This window comes from Phaseolus vulgaris, chromosome 3 (assembly GCF_000499845.2).
Source record: "Phaseolus vulgaris cultivar G19833 chromosome 3, P. vulgaris v2.0, whole genome shotgun sequence".
Classification (NCBI taxonomy): Eukaryota; Viridiplantae; Streptophyta; class Magnoliopsida; order Fabales; family Fabaceae; genus Phaseolus; species Phaseolus vulgaris.
This window is the reverse complement of record NC_023757.2, coordinates 6946930-6965638: the sequence shown is the minus strand read 5'-3', so window position 1 is coordinate 6965638 and position 18709 is coordinate 6946930. Positions and strand designations below refer to the sequence as shown.

The 18709-nt window shown below is 31.2% G+C and overlaps 2 protein-coding genes and 1 long non-coding RNA gene across 3 annotated transcripts; 1 reads left to right on the top strand and 2 right to left on the bottom strand.

Annotated features, from left to right (window-relative positions):
- Positions 1–259: 259 nt before the first annotated feature.
- LOC137805794 (uncharacterized) lies at positions 260–1362 on the bottom strand. The gene is made up of 6 exons (XM_068605716.1): positions 1302–1362; positions 1050–1216; positions 869–976; positions 717–792; positions 545–640; positions 260–472 (listed from the first exon to the last, which is right to left on the bottom strand). Exons 2-6 carry the CDS (start codon positions 1112–1114, stop codon positions 365–367), a joined length of 453 nt encoding a protein of 150 aa, XP_068461817.1. The 5' UTR covers positions 1115–1216; positions 1302–1362; the 3' UTR covers positions 260–364.
- Positions 1363–1422: 60 nt separating this feature from the next.
- LOC137839019 (uncharacterized) lies at positions 1423–6143 on the bottom strand. The gene is made up of 7 exons (XM_068648148.1): positions 3458–6143; positions 3069–3366; positions 2781–2987; positions 2464–2706; positions 1923–2376; positions 1644–1837; positions 1423–1539 (listed from the first exon to the last, which is right to left on the bottom strand). Exon 1 carries the CDS (start codon positions 6141–6143, stop codon positions 3462–3464), a length of 2682 nt encoding a protein of 893 aa, XP_068504249.1. The 3' UTR covers positions 1423–1539; positions 1644–1837; positions 1923–2376; positions 2464–2706; positions 2781–2987; positions 3069–3366; positions 3458–3461.
- A 2964-nt stretch (positions 6144–9107) lies between these two features.
- Positions 9108–11518, top strand: LOC137805793 (uncharacterized). The gene is made up of 4 exons (XR_011080237.1): positions 9108–9309; positions 10251–10339; positions 11141–11200; positions 11288–11518. It is a non-coding gene; the product is annotated as an uncharacterized lncRNA (long non-coding RNA).
- Positions 11519–18709: the final 7191 nt, after the last annotated feature.

Below are 18709 nucleotides of genomic sequence, written 5' to 3'. Positions count from 1 at the left end.
TTATGACGGTTAAAATTACATCTATCATAAAAAATATTACTTTTTATGACACATATTGTTTTAACCATCATAAAATATGTTATTTTCTATGATTGATAATATTTTAACCGTCATAGAATGCGTTTTTTTTTTAATTCTTTTTTGATATATTCATTTTCTTACATGCATAAAGTACCCTGCATAATAATCACAATTCTCAAGCAAATATTTTTAAAATAAAATCTTAACGATCTAGCATATAAATAATGATATATTTAACTAAAAGTTAATATGTTGAAATTCATACAAAATTGTTAACTAGTTCTAAAATTATCATTTAGAGTAAATACTTAAAAGTGAATATGTTGAAGTTCATATAAAACATTTAACTAGTTTTAACATGAGAATTTACAGTACTTAAAAGAAATGATGCCCACTGCTCTCGAACCTCTTGTAGCACTTCCAACTTCAATGGAGATGGATCATTGAATATCTACATAATCAAATATTGAAGATGAAATTAACATTTAACACATTTAACATATTTGAGTTAATTATATATTACCTCCTTCCACGAGTCCTTAATGTTAGCAGATATAATTTTATGCATATGTCTCATCAAATAATACCCGCACTCATAGTTTCCCGGTTGATATGAGCACTACAAGTTAAATACAAATAGAATAATATAATAATTTATACATTGCAATTTCATACTAGTAAGATGAATTACTTACATTTGGTGCAATGTATTGTAGCTTCTTCTTAACAATATGTGGAAGTCCTTGCAACCTTAAATGGGCTTCCATAGCTCTACAAATAGTTACATACATTAAATTTTATATTATTTATAAAATCATATAACATAACAAAATAATTGAAAACTTACGCATCCAGTATATTTCTAATTGCCAAACTATTAATTTTCTTGTGCAATGAACACAAGAGAACAACAAGAGATTGTCGAGGAATAATTACTATCAATTGCCAATGGCCCCTACAAGATGAAATAATATTAGTAACAATTGAATTTTAGATAGATGTGCATTAATTTATAAATGTATACTTACTGATGCAAGTAAGGTGCTATGTACACCTCTTTGTTCCCATTTTGAAATGTCTCTTTGAAATACATCTGCACCTCACTAGCTTTATTCCCAACACTCTGAATGGCAACAGGGTCAAGAAACCCATATATGTTAACATTTTTTTCTCAATGCACAGATGATGTAAATACCTTGAACATTGAAAAAAAATATTGTTATAACAACATATTGAATATATTAAAACTTATGAAAAGTTATTATAGGAAGCTTACTTACATTAACCAAAGTTGTATTACAGATACGCATATCATATCAGTACCGGTGAGAATATAAAAAATATCCCTTTGGCACAGAAAAAAAAAGGGATGTTTTTAGTCCTGCCTACAACTTACAGTGGCATATCTAATTGTATAGGTTGCATCCTGATAGTCGCTGCCATTGCACCGAGTTGCTGAAAAGTACTTGGATGTTGTTGTGAATGATTCACAACTTCCTTTGCTTTTTTAGTATCATTCTATGCATATATAAAAAAATTAAGTAACACTAGTATATCAATTTAATTAATTATAATACCTACAAAAAGACATATGCATAATTAAAACAAGTAAAGAAAATTACTCTCAACATAATTGGTTTTGCTAATCTAGCTGGCCAAAGAATGAAATTCCCAGGTGCTTCTCCCACCGTCTGAACCTCCTTAGTAGGCACAGGGATTCGAGCAACAGCATCCCGAACGTCTACAACAACCACTCTTATCATATCATCTGCAATTTTCTGGTGGTGGATAGTTGACCCTAATGTATACATTTTACCTAACACAAATAATGTAATTGAAAGAAATTAAATAATATAATTAGACTAAAACATATCAAACAATATCATTAAAGTAAAAATTACCTAAGGCCACCAAGTACTCGAGGGGATCATCAATATACAATTCGCAGTCTGCAAGGATAGTAGGACCAACCTCCTCTGATCCTTCAGGAGCATCACAACTCTCCTTTGTACTTATACGAATAGGGGAAGGCTCTGAAGGGGCAACAGAAGGTTTAACAGACATGGATGCTAACTCTGCTCGCATGTCTAATAACAACTCTTTCTTCAATTCAGAATATACCTCCTTTTTAATTTCCTTCCTAATATCTTCTTTGAGGGATTCCATCTCGGTCTCACTAAGATGTAATTTACTATAATACCGAGGTGGAGGACCAAAGAATTGTCGAATTCCCACCCCTCTTCCTGCAGCACGAACACGTCCAGGATGCTCTGGGCGACCAATGGCAACCGTCAATATGTCCTCACGCCCTTGTGGAATGAACAATCCCTGCGTGCTTTGCTCCACCAACTCATCCTACAACACAAATTTTTAAAACTTATTTTAAAATATGTGCAAAGAAACATAAACATTCAAACATGACATACAATATAAGTTACTAACAATGCGCTTAGCTACGCTTTAAACTTCTTCAGATGTGTAATCCCCTGATGGTCTTTGGCAAGCTCTTTTCCATTTTTCATGTCGGGGAGGACGGGTTATAATGCTACAATTTGAGTCATCGGTGGAGTGAGAGGAAGATATCTCTTTAATCATTTTTTGCTCTAATTTATCATAACCCCCACGAGATAGTCTGTGAGGGTGAACATTCTTTTTTTGAATCTCTTGTGCAGCTTTCCTCTTAGCCTATTATATACATAAATTAAATTATTATAATGCATGATAATTAGACACTTAACCAACATATGATATTAATTTACCTAAAAGGTAGGGTCTAATCGCCTTTCTCGAAAAGTCTGCCATGTTTCCTCATCGAGGAATTGATATTGCTCACAGGGGTTTTTTTCACCCAAGGCACCATAAATATAACGACTAGTAAGGTCACTCTTAAAACCCCTCCATCGTGCCCCAGCATATGAAATCCACTTTTTGCTCAATAAGTTATTATTTGGGACGTCATATGTGATCTGTACAATAAATATAAATTATATATGTTAAATAGCAATTATGTATGCTTACAATGAAACAAATAAGTTAAGATTTCGTACAATGATACTCTGCCAAATTTGATTCTTCACCATCTCTGGAACATGCTCCCAATCATCAATAAGAATACTAACTTTGCTTCTACCAAGCAAGGCCACATAGCTAGTAAATTTTGTACTATGCTCTCCCAAAGCTTTACCCGTCTGCATATCAAATTGGATTGGCAATCTCTGATTAGCATCGCGGCTGATAGTCAACTCTCTCAACCTAGTCCCACGCCTACCTTTTTTATGGGTAGATGATTGACTCTTGTCCCCATCTTGTGAAGGAGGGAAGATATCATATGGATTAGACATATCTCTGTTCAAATTATTAGATTGTAAATTATTAGTAAAAAACTAAACATATAGTTATTAAAAATATAAAGGATAAACATAAATAAATGTTTTACATTGTCAAATAGGAACATTCTCCCACAATCCTTCATGATGATCATCACGTGTGGCATGCACATCATCTACTTCATTATCGACATTCAAGGTTGGCATATTTGTGGAGAAAGATGGAGTCTCACTTATATCGAATGTTAAATTATCATTCTCATGAGTACCATGCATGATTCTTCCATGGAGAACCACTGACCACCGTTTGTTAGTGAGATCAGTAACATAAAACACTTGTTTTGCCTGAGATGCCATGATGAATGGCTCTTCAATATAACCTACCTTTTCCAGATCAACCAAGGTAAAACCTAGATCATCAGTCTTCACGCCACTATTACTGTCAACCCACTTACATTTAAAGACAGACACTCTAAAAATTGTGTAATCTATCATCCAGATGTCTTCAATTACACCAAAGTAGCACATTGATGCCATAACAGAATATTGATCTTTTGAACTAGAGAAATGCATTGATTCAGCCACCACCATTACTCCACTATTTTGCATGGTGCTTTTTTCATCTTCAAATTTTGTGTAAAATGAATAATTGTTTATATCATAACCACTCCAACTTATGACTTCAAAGTTTGGCTCAGATGCTAGCCAATTTAATGTATCAGAAGTTGTATTATCATTTTGAACTTGTTGTTTAAACCACTTCAAGAAGCTTTTGTTGTGCTCATTAATCACCCACTTCTCAGGCATTCGTGGGTTTTTTCTCTTCACAATATCTTTATGAGCATTTAAGTAGGGGATGACTTCTTTAGTGTTATTCAGTATATAAAAATGTGCTTGAAGAACTTCATCTCGTGTCAATGTTATAACTTTTGCACTTCGAGTACCCTTACCAACACCTATTCCATGGTAACGAGACTTAGGTACCCCTATCGCTTCAACTTCTGATAAGTATTCTGTACAAAACTCAATGGCTTCCTCTGCAATATATCTTTCAACAATTGATGCTTCAGGACGATATTGATTCTTTACATACCCTTTTAATATCTTCATGTATCGCTCCATGGGGTACATCCATCGTGAGAATACTGGACCACAAATTTTAATTTCTCTAACTAAATGAATAATCAAGTGAACCATAATATCAAAAAATGATGGAGGAAAGTACATCTCCAATTGGCACAATATGACTACAACATCATTTTGTAACTGATCCAACTTCTCAGGGTCCAAAACTTTACTACATATTGCATTAAAAAAGAAGCACAATCTAGTTAAGGCATATCTGACATTCTTAGGCAATATATTTCGAATAGCCACGGGTAATATTTGTTGCATCAAAACATGACAATCATGAGACTTTAAGCCAATTAATCTCAAATCTTTCATGGATACAAGTCTCTTGAAATTGGAAGAATAACCTAGTGGAACCTTCACGCCTTGTAAAAACTCACAAAAACTTTTTTTCTCTTGTTTAGACAACGTATGACATGCCGGAGGCAAGTATGTGCGCTTACCATGAGACTGTGGAGCTAATTGTTCTCTTATACCCATTTTAACCATGTCCAAACGAGCATTGACACCATCTTTTGACTTCCCTTGAATATCGAGGAGTGTTCCGATAATACTGTCACACAAATTTTTCTCTACATGCATGACATCTATACAATGTCTCACATCAAGCACCCTCCAATATGGGAGATCAAAGAATATTGACCTTTTCTTCCATATGTTACTTCCTGTGGCTTTGTTTTGTGTCTTTCCAAACACAACTTGGATGTCCTTCACACGCTCATATACTTGCAATCCAGTTAAAGCTGTTGGAGCTAATTTGTTTTCTTTACACCCATTAAATAGTTTCTTTAATTTACGATACGGATGGTTTGATTTAAGAAATCTCCGATGTCCGAGGTACACTGTTTTCCTTCCATGTTGTAATTGATTATGACATGTGTTTTCTTCACATATAGGACATGCTTTGTGGCCTTTGGTGATGTATCCACTCAAATGACCATATGCTGGAAAGTCATTGATCGTACAAAATAACATGGCATGCAACTTAAAGGACTCACCTGTGTACCCATCAAACACATCAACACCTTCCTCCCATAACATCTTCAAATCTTCAACCAACGGGCTCAAATAAACATCAATGTCATTTCCCGGTTGTCTTGGACCAGAGATCATCAAAGATAACATCACATATTTGCGTTTCATGCACAACCATGGTGGTAAGTTATAAATCACTAACAACACAGGCCATGAACTATGTTTACTACTCAAGTTACCATATGGATTCATTCCATCTGTTGCAAGTCCAAGCCTAATGTTTCTTGGATCATTGGCAAAATTTGGGAACATGGAATGAATTTTCTTCCATTGCAAACCATCTGCCAGATGCCTTAAATTACCATCCTTTTTACGTTCATCTGCATGCCATCTAATAAGTTTTGCATCATTCGCATTACTGAATAATCTTTTCAACCTTGGAACTATAGGAAGATACCACAACACTTTTGCAGGAGGACCCTTCTTAACATCATGTTCAAAATCATCATATTTCTTCTTGTATCGTGATATCCCACAATGTGGACATTGATGTAACTTATCAAATTCCTTCCTGTACAACACACAATCATTGTGACATGCATGAATTTTTTCAAACTTCATACCCATTGGACACAATATCTTCTTCGCATCATAATTACGTGTTGGCAACGTATTATCTTCAGGAAGCATGTCACTTAACAACTCAAGCAATTCTGTGAAACTTTTATCTGTCCACCCATTTCTTGCCTTCACAGTAAATAATTTTAATACCGCCGACAATCGAGTGAACTTAGTGCATCTTGGATATAAAGGTTTTTCAGCATCAGTACACAAATTTTCATACACATGTGCATGTTGGAAAGCATCATATCCTACATCACGGATCATTTCCTCTAGTTGATCATCCATCTCTAAATCAACTTCTTGTGCTTCAACTTCAGACATATGTACACTTGGTATGTCTACTAATTCACCATGCCATATCCACTTTGTGTAACTTTTTAGGAAACCATCACAAAGAACATGCTCTCGAATAACTTCAGTCGGTAGTCTTCGCTCATTCAAACAATTCACACACGGGCAATAAAATCTTCCATTATTATCCGGAACATTCACCTTTGCAAATTCAAGAAATTGTTGTACTCCATTCTCATATTCATTTGTTGTGCGTTTGTAATTGATCCAACTTCGATCCATTGTTATGTTCTCTGACATAACACAACAAATAACTATATATTTTAACTTTATGGGTATTAGTGTATTTACGAATCAGGTTGGATCGTCTTTCGGAATATCATCATACAATGTTGCCAAATTTGAAATAGCATACAAATCATAAATACAATAAAATAAATATTAATAACAAATAAATATTTTACATACCTTAGACAATGTAGGTTAAAGAGTCAACGACAACTTGGGAAGAGACAAAACAAGAAAGTTGGTGCATTCGAAGAATGAAAGAAAAACATAGAAAAGTAAGAATATATAAAAATATTTTGTTATAATCATAATAATTTACATCTTACAAACACTTTTATTGGGAATACAATCATATTAATTGCACAAAATGAAAGCATAAAATTGTCCATGCCTTAGGGAATAATCTGATACCAAGGTTGGATTTGGTTTTCTCTTGTTTAATGGACCATATGTTCAATTCATTGCACAAACGTAGCCTTCAAGACTACAGAGTTTGCTTAACCAAGTAATGGGTAAGTGAAATGGATCATATAATCTACTAATTTCACACTTTATCAATTCACAATGGCGGCTAGTGACCCTGCCACATGCACATCAACTCTACCATCTACAAATCACTTTCCAGGACAAATTCTAATTGCCTTTAAATTTTGTTTGTTGAAAAATTTAAATCAATACAGAATATACCCAAATTAAATATAATATAATATTTAGACAAAGATCATATTACATTTTATTTTTCTTTCTTTTTTTTGGCTCTCTCTCGGTTCCTAATTTAAAACCTAATTTAAAGTATTACACACTATCATTGTTCACTTTATTGTTCTTAAGAATATGTAAGAAAAAAAAAAAAAAATCTAACAACAATAAATTTATGAAATGTAAGAAATATAATTTATATCAACAAAAACTGCACCCATATTAATACTTCTTCCATTCCATTTTTTAGGCCTATCAGAAGAAAAAATTATAAAATAATTAACCACTTCCACATGTAAGATTTTATTATTAAAGAGGGATAATAGTATGAACCTGTAATGAGGGGTGTTTAATGGAAGGCAAGTGCGAAACAATATAGTCAGAATAGAGAGGAAACAATCAAAGTCACCAACCTGGATTAGCAAAGGTGTATAATGTCATGCTTATGCTAAATGAAACTTTAGGTTAGAGACTAAATAAAATCTTCCAATGAATGCTAAACAGACAAAGTGCTAAGCTGAAAAAACTAATTAAACAACATTAGAAGCTGAAAAAATGCATGTTAATCCACATTATTAAAAAGCATGTTAATCCAAAAATTCTAAATTGTATGTACGCAGAGTCTTCATCATGGACAACTTTGAAGAGTTGATTCCAGAGTATCTCAGCTTTGTTAAGGGTATTGTGGATTATGAGGAGCTTCCTCTCAACATTAAATGTTGCAGCAAAACAAGATCCTGAAAGTCAAAGATTACTTATTAGTGCATGCGTTTATTAGAATAGAGAGAGACAAAGGCAGAGACTATATTAAACCTGAATGAGTAATAAATCCTTCCTGAACAGAACAAAACAGGAGAGAAAGAAAGGAAATACTCCCTGGATAATTGAAAACTTGGCAAGGAAGTATTTGTTGCAAGTTATTAAAAGACTAACATAACAAGAATAAATAGGAGTTCATATAAATCATGAGTAATAAATCAGAAGCTAAAAAACCTTCAGAGCAAACTGGTATAAGTGAACCAGCCAAGGAGATAGTGAAACTAGAATCACAAGTTGAGAAACCTTCAAAGCACTAATCTCACCTACAAAAAGAAAGTCATCGTTCTTCATGGAATATAAATATAAATATTGTTCTTAGAACTGTCACTACAAAAAAATATGTAAAAAGTGGCGGTTTTAATATGGCGGTTATTAATAACCGCCACAAATTTCAGTATAATACGTCATTTCATTAACCGCCACAATTATATTTCAAAATATGTCATTTTTAACTGTCACAATTATCCTTTAGAATAAAAGTTCTCCAATTTTTTTGAAAACTTGCTTTCACTTGGAAATTGAATTTTTTTTTTGAAAACTTACTTTATTTCTTGTTTTTTTAAAACTTGCTTTCACTTGAAAATTGAATTTTTTTTTTTAAACTTACTTTCCAATGGAAAATAATTTTTTTAAAAAAATTTGCTTTCAGTTTGGACACAATATATTTTCGAAATTTAGAAGAAATTTTAAAATTTAGAATACAATTAAAAGAAGTGTTACTTTAATTCATAATATAATTAAAAAAAGTATTACTTGTTAAAAGTTATATATGTGTGTTTTTTCTTTAATTACCATTAAATCTCTCTTGGGTCTATTCTAGGATTATTTATTATTGTTTCTCTATATTGGATTCTATTTACACCCCTGCGTCTTTGTCAGAGGTAGGCATGGACCATGCTTCATCTTCTTTATTTCTAATTATATATTTTATTTTATTTGTCATATTATATTCACTTTTATTCATCCATTTTTCTTCCTTCATCCAACGCCGTTCATCGCTTTTGCAGAGCTGCCAATGGAAGCGGCTGCGATGGCAACTGTCCTCACACCACCGTCCGCTCTGTCTCGGTCAGCGGTTTCTCTCGGAAGACCTTCCGCATTCGCCTTCCCTTCCAATCTTGCCTTCTCCACTAAGGTATTCAATCAATTATTTACTTTTTATTTAAATTTTTGAATTATGATTTGTGTCAGCTAGAAATGTATGTTGTGGCTTATGAGAGTAGTGATTTTCATAAACTGCATTTAAATTTATTTATTTCTCCCAGCTTAGCTTATTTTGTTGCTCTTTTTCATTGATTTTGAGTTGAATACAACGTCTTGTGTTTGAGTTTAGCTTGCTGTAGGGGAAGAGAAAATACGAGTAATGTGCTTTTCTTATGAGAATTTGCTATTTAGGTTTTGTTTGGCAAACTTATCCTGTATCTGAAAAGTGAAAAGATAAATCGAATTAAATTTGTCTTGTAAGCTAAAATCAACTTACTGTGCTTCATCTTTTATTACAGAAATTAAACTCTTTATTTTTAATTTGTGGTGAACTAATTTTAAATTATGGAGAAGTGAATTTCATTTTTTTCTTCATATATTTCTCTTCTAATATTTAGATATTCCTATCTAAGTTCTTATCTTAATGCTCATATAATAATATGTAACAATCTTGCACTGTTCTATGAAATATTCACTAGTTGTTGACAATTATTTTAGCCTCAACAAAGCTGGTCATGAATGGGAGGCCAACATTCATGGAATATTTAATTAGTATTTAATGCATGGTAATTTTTGTGTTCGTGTATTTTATGTTTTTTAAATAGCTTAGGACTTCCTTTGAGTATTTAGCCAACTGTTTTTAAGTGGTCGGGCAAATTAAAACCTCTTAATTTTCACTGTTGAAAAAAAAGCAGAGAAATCTGTAAAACAGACCAACTTGGTTTATGGAAATAATTTAATGAATAAATGAGACCTACTACTTTATATATTAGTTTATTTTCTATTTTTCTTGCGATCTAGCAAGAAATATTTGCTACCACCATTTACAACTATCCTAAGTTTCCAGTTTTAACATTTTACAATTCTGGGCAGGAATGTGTGACCTGTGCTCCCCTATGATAATTCTTCTTGGCGATGAAGCAGACGCATTTTGGTGCTTTGAGCGTTTGATGCGCAGGCTTGTAAGAATCTTACCTGTAGACTCTATTTTATTATTAACTTTCTTCAACACTCTTTTATTTATTACTTATTGAAAAGATTGGGGGGAGAGTCTAGTATTTGGTTATTGGTTTTTCTTGGAAATGTTATATTTTTAGTTTGCTTTCACCTTTATTGTTCACTTTTATATATTATATCTTTCTTAAGTTGCACAATGCATATAGAGCCAGTTAAAATTGGGCTTAAGTTCTTCTAGGTTTGACACTAATGTTTAAATTATACTGTTTCTGAAATCCATTCATTGTAATGTTGAAAACTCTCTGGTTTACTATTTTCTTGTGCATGCATACTTAGTTAGATATTTCTGTTACAAAATTTTGCCAATGTCAGTTTTACTTTTCCTTGCACAGTTGGATGGTATTTAAGCTTCAACACATGGTAGGCCCCCATGTATTAGACGTTCTTGAAGTCCTGTGGGATCTTGTTTTATGGGGTGGGTTAGGGATGAATCACGTAATAAACCATTCTTAAGCATTCACCCAACAACTTAAACTTTTTGGTGAGTTGGTCATTGACAGTAGCGGCGTAAAATTTTATTGAAGAAGTAGGTGCACAAAGATTCCATGTGATTGGTTAATGCTTTGTGGGTACACAAAAACTAGTTTTTATTGGTAGTATTTCATAGGTTGAATCTCAGTTTCTTGTATTGTCATTCAAAGTTGTTGAATAAATCTCCTTTCTTCAATTAAAGTTAACTACACTGCTCTCAACTAATGTTAAACAAACAGAATGTACTAATAATGTCTTTTGATTTTGGAGGACAGAGCATCTTGGTGCAGATTTCAAGATGTTGATATATTGGATTGCTTGCATACATCAATGAGGTATTAATATATTTAAATATTTATTGGTGTTTTTTATTTTATAATTATAAACATACAAATTCATTAAATTAAAATTATTTATTTCAGGCATCAGATTATGGAAGTGGTGCTCCATCACCTAATCAAGTAATAGGATCAAGTGCTTGAAGCAAAACTGATTAGGGATGTGTTTTTTAATTTTAAACTTGATTAGGGATGTATGAACTTTTGAACAATTATGTGTTGTAATTTTAAACTTGATTAAGGATGTATGAACTTTTTATGTGTTTTAATTTTCAATTACATATAAACTTTTGAACATTTTTATGTGTGTTTTAATTTTCAATGAAATGAATGGATGATTATAACTTTATACATTATTTTATTTTATTATGAAAAAGTGGTGGTTAAATTTTATAATTGTATAAAACAGATTATAAAAAAGATTATAAAATAGTGGTTAAATTTTATTTATTCAGTATTAAAATTACGTCAGTTAAAAACGCCACTACTTACGTATATTATGGTGCCAGAATCTTCTTCAATGAATGTAAATTGCGACAGTTATAACTGACACTACTTACATATAAAAACCGCCACTACTTACACTATGTTTAAAGTGGCGGGTGTTGCGGCGGGTAACATAAAACCGCCACATTAAACTTTGTGGCGGTCAGTTCTATGGCGGTTTGGGAAACCGCCACAAGCGTATATTGTGGCGGTTATAAACGCCACTTTATACGAAAAAAACCGCCACAATATACACTTTTTTTTGTAGTGTGTGACATTGATTATCAATCCTTTTTTTTTTTTTACTAACACAAGCATCTATATATACAACTCAGATTCACGTATTCTTGATTATCTAGGAACTTACTATTACCTCATCCTGCAATTATACCTCATAAGAAATTTCACAATTTCACACACATCTAACTCATTCACTTACTAGCATGCTAATTAATTTATTATAAAATTTTAAAAATAACTTCTACTTAAATCAACATGTATACTTATCTAGCAATAATTTGTTGTTATATTTAGTCGTGACAGGGTAACAATTGTCCAATTTGAAGACTCTCCCACATATATATATATATATATATAACAGATGGCTCTATTGTATCATTTGGCTATGTATGCGGAATACATAAACAAGCAGAGAATTCAAAAATGAATTAAAAAATATAGGCAACATGATCACTGTGCAAAGGAAAATAAGTATTTAGGAATTAAAAAAAAGGAAAAAAAATGGGAAACTCAAAATTCAGAACAAAACAAGTTTCGAAGGAAATGAGAAATGCATCAGATTGAACCAAACAAGCGGAAGGGTTACCGTAGGGTGGAAGGAGAAGCTTCAGCATCGTAGTATGGAAGAAGAAGCTTAGCACGCAAAAATCGTAGTGTGAAAGAAGAAACGCGAGAACCATAATGTGGAAGAAGAAACGCGGAATCCGTCGTGTGGAAGAAGAAATATGGAAGCCCTAGTGTAGAAGAAACGCAGAAGCCATAGAGCCGCAGTGTGGAAGAAGAACGCAGAAGCCGCAGTGTGGAAGGAAGAAGAAACGCAAAGCTGCAATGTGTAAGAAGAAATGGCACGCGGAAGAATTAGGGTTAAAATTTTTTGAAAGCAATAGGGTTAAAAAAATAAGAATACTTATTATGTCAGTTAAAATAAAAAATTGACATAGTAAAAACTTACTATAACATTTCTACACTGAACAGACATAATAAATACTTATTATGTTAGTTTTTATTTTAACTGTCATAATAAATTTTATGATTATTACAAAAATGCCACCATACCATTTTCTATGATAGATAAAGTATACCCGTCATAATAACCTGTCATTGATTCCTATTTTTGCATTAGTGGCTACTGAATTTGGATGATAACTTTATGCTACCATCAATTTCAAAAGTGAATGAGTATTGAGCAATGCTCATAAACAAACTACTTAAGCTTAAAAGATATTGGAATTATACAGAAATCCATAGAATATCCATGTTGTTGGGTTGTATTTTTTGAGAATGGGAAGAAAAAACTTAAGTGTGTTTGGATACAATGTTCTACATTAATAATATTTTTAGAACTTAGAAAAAAAATTTATGTTAAAATATTATATTTGGATAATGTATATTTGAAATAAATCTCTAATTCAAATTGTTTAGTTTCCGAGTAAAGAGATCCACACTCGAACACACTATCACGAATATACCAAAGTTTATTTGAAAAATAAATAATAATTAAAAAGTATTTTCATATTGATTATATCAAATCATATAAGTGAATTTTGTTGTAGATTTTCTCATCAAGAAATTGAAGATTGACAATGATCTAAATATATTTTAAGTTATGTTGTATTGATTAGGAATCATGCTTTTATCTTAAAATTGTAATTATAAATCTTTTCCAAATGAATTAGAGTTTGTCTTAGAGATAGAAAAAAAATTCATTAATTAAAATATGTTTTTAATCTTTTTGAATATTTTTAGCTGATTTAGAATGATTGTAAAAAAAATATTTTAATCGATTATATATTCGTTTTAATCAATTAGACACTAAAAATCAAAAGTAGTTGTCATCTCTACTCTTTTGAATATGTTAAAATAATTATTAACAGATTAAAATCACTTAAATTCGAAGTTTTAACATGGGAAAATGACGAGTTAATATATTAATTTCATGTAAAATTAACATATTAAAATGCACACTACTATAAAATTATTAAATAAAAATTAATTTATAAATAAAAAATAATTAATTGTTATATTGACTATATTAGATATTATTTCAGAGATTAAAAAATTATTGGTATCTAAATTAGTTTCTATTATTGATAAATAGTTTTTAAATTGATATTTAATTACCTACCAAGGTTTTAACGACCAATTATTTAGATTCTAAACTTAAACTTAGTAGTTAAAACCTTGTTAGGTAAATAGATACCAATTTAGAAACTATTTATCAAAAATAGAAACTAATTTAGATATCAATCATTTTTTTAGTCTCTAAAATAGTATCTAATTTAATCAATATAACAACTAATTATTTTTTGTCTATAAATTGGTTTCTATTTAATGATTTTCTTGTAGTGACAATTTATCCATTCACTACAAGAAAATTTGTAATTTGGAATTACATACAACTCAAATCCGTACGTAAGACACTAAATTCGTATGTAAAACATAGTTACATACGGATTACAGATGGACAAAAATTCGTATGTAAAACTTTTGTAATCCGTATGTAATTACATACTGATTTTTCCATATATAAGTGTGTGCAGGTTTACATACAAATTTATCCGTATGTAAGTGTGTGCAGGTTTTACCTACAGATTTATCCGTATGTAACTGTAATTTATTTTTTTATATTTGATAGCAATGGAAATCAGTTCCATACCTGCATATACCAAAAGTTATTACAATTTTCAATAGAATTCATTCAAAGACAAATATTCATCAACATTCAAACGTGCCCATAAATTGCAAAGCATGATAGAATACAATATTATTTCCAAATATTCAAAATATCAAAATGTATTTCATTCAAACAAAAAAAGCATCTAATAAAAGAAAATTCAAGTCATTACAAAGTTTTTAAGAAACTAATAATTATTATAATCTTGACCAGGTGAATTGATTAGGTTGAGTATTTGGTTGCAGGGTATTTAGCGGCTGAAAAAATATGTTGTGCAACTGCTACTGCTTCAGGTGGTAGATAATGAAAACTGAAATTCATGTGTCGAATCTGCTCACTTGTTGATAGTCGTTGCATAAGTTCAACAATTTCTTCTGAATCAACTTTCTTACTAAACGATGTTTGTGTTTCTTGTAGGTAGCGACCAACACAGCGTCTTAACAATCGATACGTTCAACCCCGTACACTCGTTCCTTGTACCTTCCACTTACAGCTTGTAACCAACAACTGTTTCTTAATCTTTCCTCCTTAGCAAGATTTAATGGAATATATATCGGAGATGAAGTTTCTAATGTTATTAAGATGTGATTTTAATGTTTTTTTCTCATTTTTAATGCTTTATTTTTCATAAAACTAATATAATGGATGTATCCTAATATGCATAAATTCTCAAATACTGTTTTATATATATATATATTTAAAATGTGATAAAAAAATAATTTACTTAAAATTTAAAAGCAGGAACTTTGTATTTGTTATTAAATTTTAAATATATTCCCAAAGATTACTTGAATAATTACTTAAATAAACTTTAGTATTCATATACCTTTTTTTTTATGCAAATGCCTATATAGATTATAAAAAAGAAGGAGAGAAATTTACGTCGGTTTAATAGACGCAAATATTTAATGTTTTTTATTTATATTATGAATTTTGTAAAAAATATTTGTGTTATTAATATCTACACTAAAATGAATTTTTTAATTAAAAATAAATTTATATATTTTATTTGTGTTAAGAAGGATGATGTTAATTATTTATTTTCTTATTTTATTTTATTTTTAAATTTAGTGTGGGTTTAATGTCTCTTTAGTCAACATTAAATTTTTTATATATTTTTTGTGAAATTAGTGTCTACTTAACCTACACTATTAGTGTCCATATTATGTCTCATATTTCTGGTAGTTAATCAGTGTTATTTTTGTAGTGTTCACTAACTCAAAACTGTCATTTAACAAATTACTTATCAGGTTCCCAACCTCACAACAACGATGAGGGATTTAAGAAAGGCATTTTGGGGAATAGGGTTAGGGATTTTGAGAGAGGAGCACGAGTTCTAGAGTTCTCTAGTGTGTGAGTGACTAATTTGAATACATTATGCCCCACGGAACTAACGTTGCAATTGAAGTTTCAATTTCTAGCTTTCAATTTGGGTTTCGATTTCACAATGGATTTGGTGAATTTGAGAGAGTAGGGTTCGTAAATTTCAAATAGCAGGGTTCATGTTTAAAAAAATGGCATACTTTTAGAAAACACTTTATTTTTATGTAAAACTTTACATATGGATATAATCTGCATGTAACTATTTTCGTTTTCTAAAATCTTTATGTAACCTATTATATACTAATATAATCCATATTTAAATATTTCAGTTTTTTTAATTATATATGTAATATCTTATATACGGATAAAATTCGTGTGGAACTATTTCTGTTTTTTTTTAATTAAATATGTAATATGTTATATATGGATAAAATCCGTATGTGAGAATTTTCTTTGGGTTTCTCACCATATTTTGCTTAAAACAAAAACTCATAAACAAAGTGCCACCCATAAAATGTGCAATCCTAAAATCAACTCACATCATGTGTTATTTAGAGCATGATTTTAAAATGTGTTTATCTTTTCTGAGTTGATTTCTACCTTTAAATTTCAACACATTTCAATTATTGCTTTTATATTTAAGCATCTTTCAATTCCGCCTTTAAATTATTGTCATTTACAATTCTGCCTTTTTATTCACTAAGAAATTTAAATTCTGCTTTTGAATTATTTTGTGTCAATATTTTTTACCTTACCTTTTTTGTTTGAGTATTATGTTCTTGGTGTTCTAGAAGTCTTTAAATCCATTCTACTTATGCTAACTTTAATTGTGAAGAGCTAAAAGCAATTAAAATTTGTTTAAGTGGTAGTTGGTTTAGTTCCAAACAAAGAATTTAAGTGATCATATGAATTGAATCCCAATCTATTTGTGAAAATTGAAAGTGAATTAAAAATATGCATGCCAAGATTATGGACATTGTGAATCCATAAAACAAAACAAAGACAAAAAAAAAAAGTTAGTGCAATTCACTTTGCAAGTTCAAAATTGCTAAGAAGAGGATTCTTTTCATGTGGAAAATTGTTTTCATATTTGTGGATTTTATCCTTCTTGCTTTTACAATTTTTAAAAATAAATAAAAAAACTTCATAGTTAAAAGTTTAAGTAAGTTTCTTTGAGTCTTCAATAGTGCTTTTCTTGCTTGTCTTGTTTAAATTTTGTCATCATCCTAATTCCATTTTGGTTTAGCTTTCTTTCTTTCAACTTTTCTTGCCTGTCTTTAAATTTTCTTAAAGTCTTGTTGGGAAATCTTTGGTGAGCAAGTGATAAGAGTTTTGACCTCTTTCACTTGAAGTGTTGGTACCAAGTGTAGACCCTTTGGAGCTCAAATCTTCCTTGAGCGAATTTTAATCTTTTCCATCATTTACTAAATAGTCGAGTGATACACATGAGTGGGTGCATTAAATTGTTGTTTTTCACTAATTGTTTGTTTTCTTTTGTGCAAATCATGGCTCAAGTGTCTTCGGGAGAATCTTCAAAGCCGTAATCTCCTCAAAAGGAATGCCTTTTGGAGGAGCTTGAGAATGACAAGAGGAGCTTGGCCCACAAGGAAGAGAAAATGCGACAACTAGTGGAAACAATATAAAGGCTAGAGAAACTCAAAAGAGACTAGTTAGAGAAAGGAGGCGAGAACCTAGAAGACCTACAAGGTACCACATGCATTATGAAAGTGAAGTTGAAGAAGAAGAAGAAAAAGAAGATTGGAGAGTGCAAAATGTGGGAACTAGGCGCTACCAACACCAACCACCAAAGACTTGTTTTCCTTTTGAAAGTTACCTAGTTTTAGTGGACAAAGTGACCCTAATGTGTATTTAGGATGGGAAGCTAAGGTAGAAGAACAATTTTTTAATGTGTATGAGGTCGAAGAGAACCAAAAATTTAAGTTAGCTTCCCTAGAATTTTTAGATCATGTCATGCAGTGGTGGCATCAAGTTGTAATGGACATTCGTTTGAACAAGAGATCGGTCGTGGTCTCTTGGTATGATTTGAAAGAATGCATGCGCGTGCGGTTTGTTCCTCCTCACTATAGGAAGGAACTCTTGTTGAAGTTCCAACGAATTCATCAAGGATCTAAGAGTGTAGACGAGTGTTTCAAAGATTTAGAAGTAACTTTGACTAAAATTAATATGTATGAAAGTGAAGAGTCAAAGATTTCTAGATTTGTGAGTGGATTACAACGAGAAATACAAGATGTTGTAGAATTATATGAGTATAATTCTTTGGAAAAATTGGTTCACCTAGCCATCAAGGTTGAATCACAAGTTTTGAAGAAAAAATCTTTTAAAAATACTCATAATGATGGCTTTTACAAATCATCTTGGAAGGGAAAAAACAAATTTCAAAACCAAGATTCTTCTTACAATTTCTCAAAAAGAAACCACCCCACTTCATAAAGATTATAAAGATAAACCTTCTATTCCTAAATCACCCACCAAAACCTCAAGTAAAAAATGCTTTAAATACATAGGCTTTGGGCACATTGCTAATAATTGCCCAAGTAAAAGAACAATGATGGTTAAAGGGGGATAGTCATGAGTGATCATAGTTCTCAATCATCTAAAGCTAGTTCTCCTTCCTCTTCCAAAACCCAAGTAAGGACGAGTGTGAGATACCTTGTGAAGGTGACTTATTGGTGGTAAGGCAAATGTTGGGTACTATTCAAAAACCTTTCGATGAAACCCAAAGAGAAAATATTTTCCATACCCAGAGCCTTATCAACAACAAG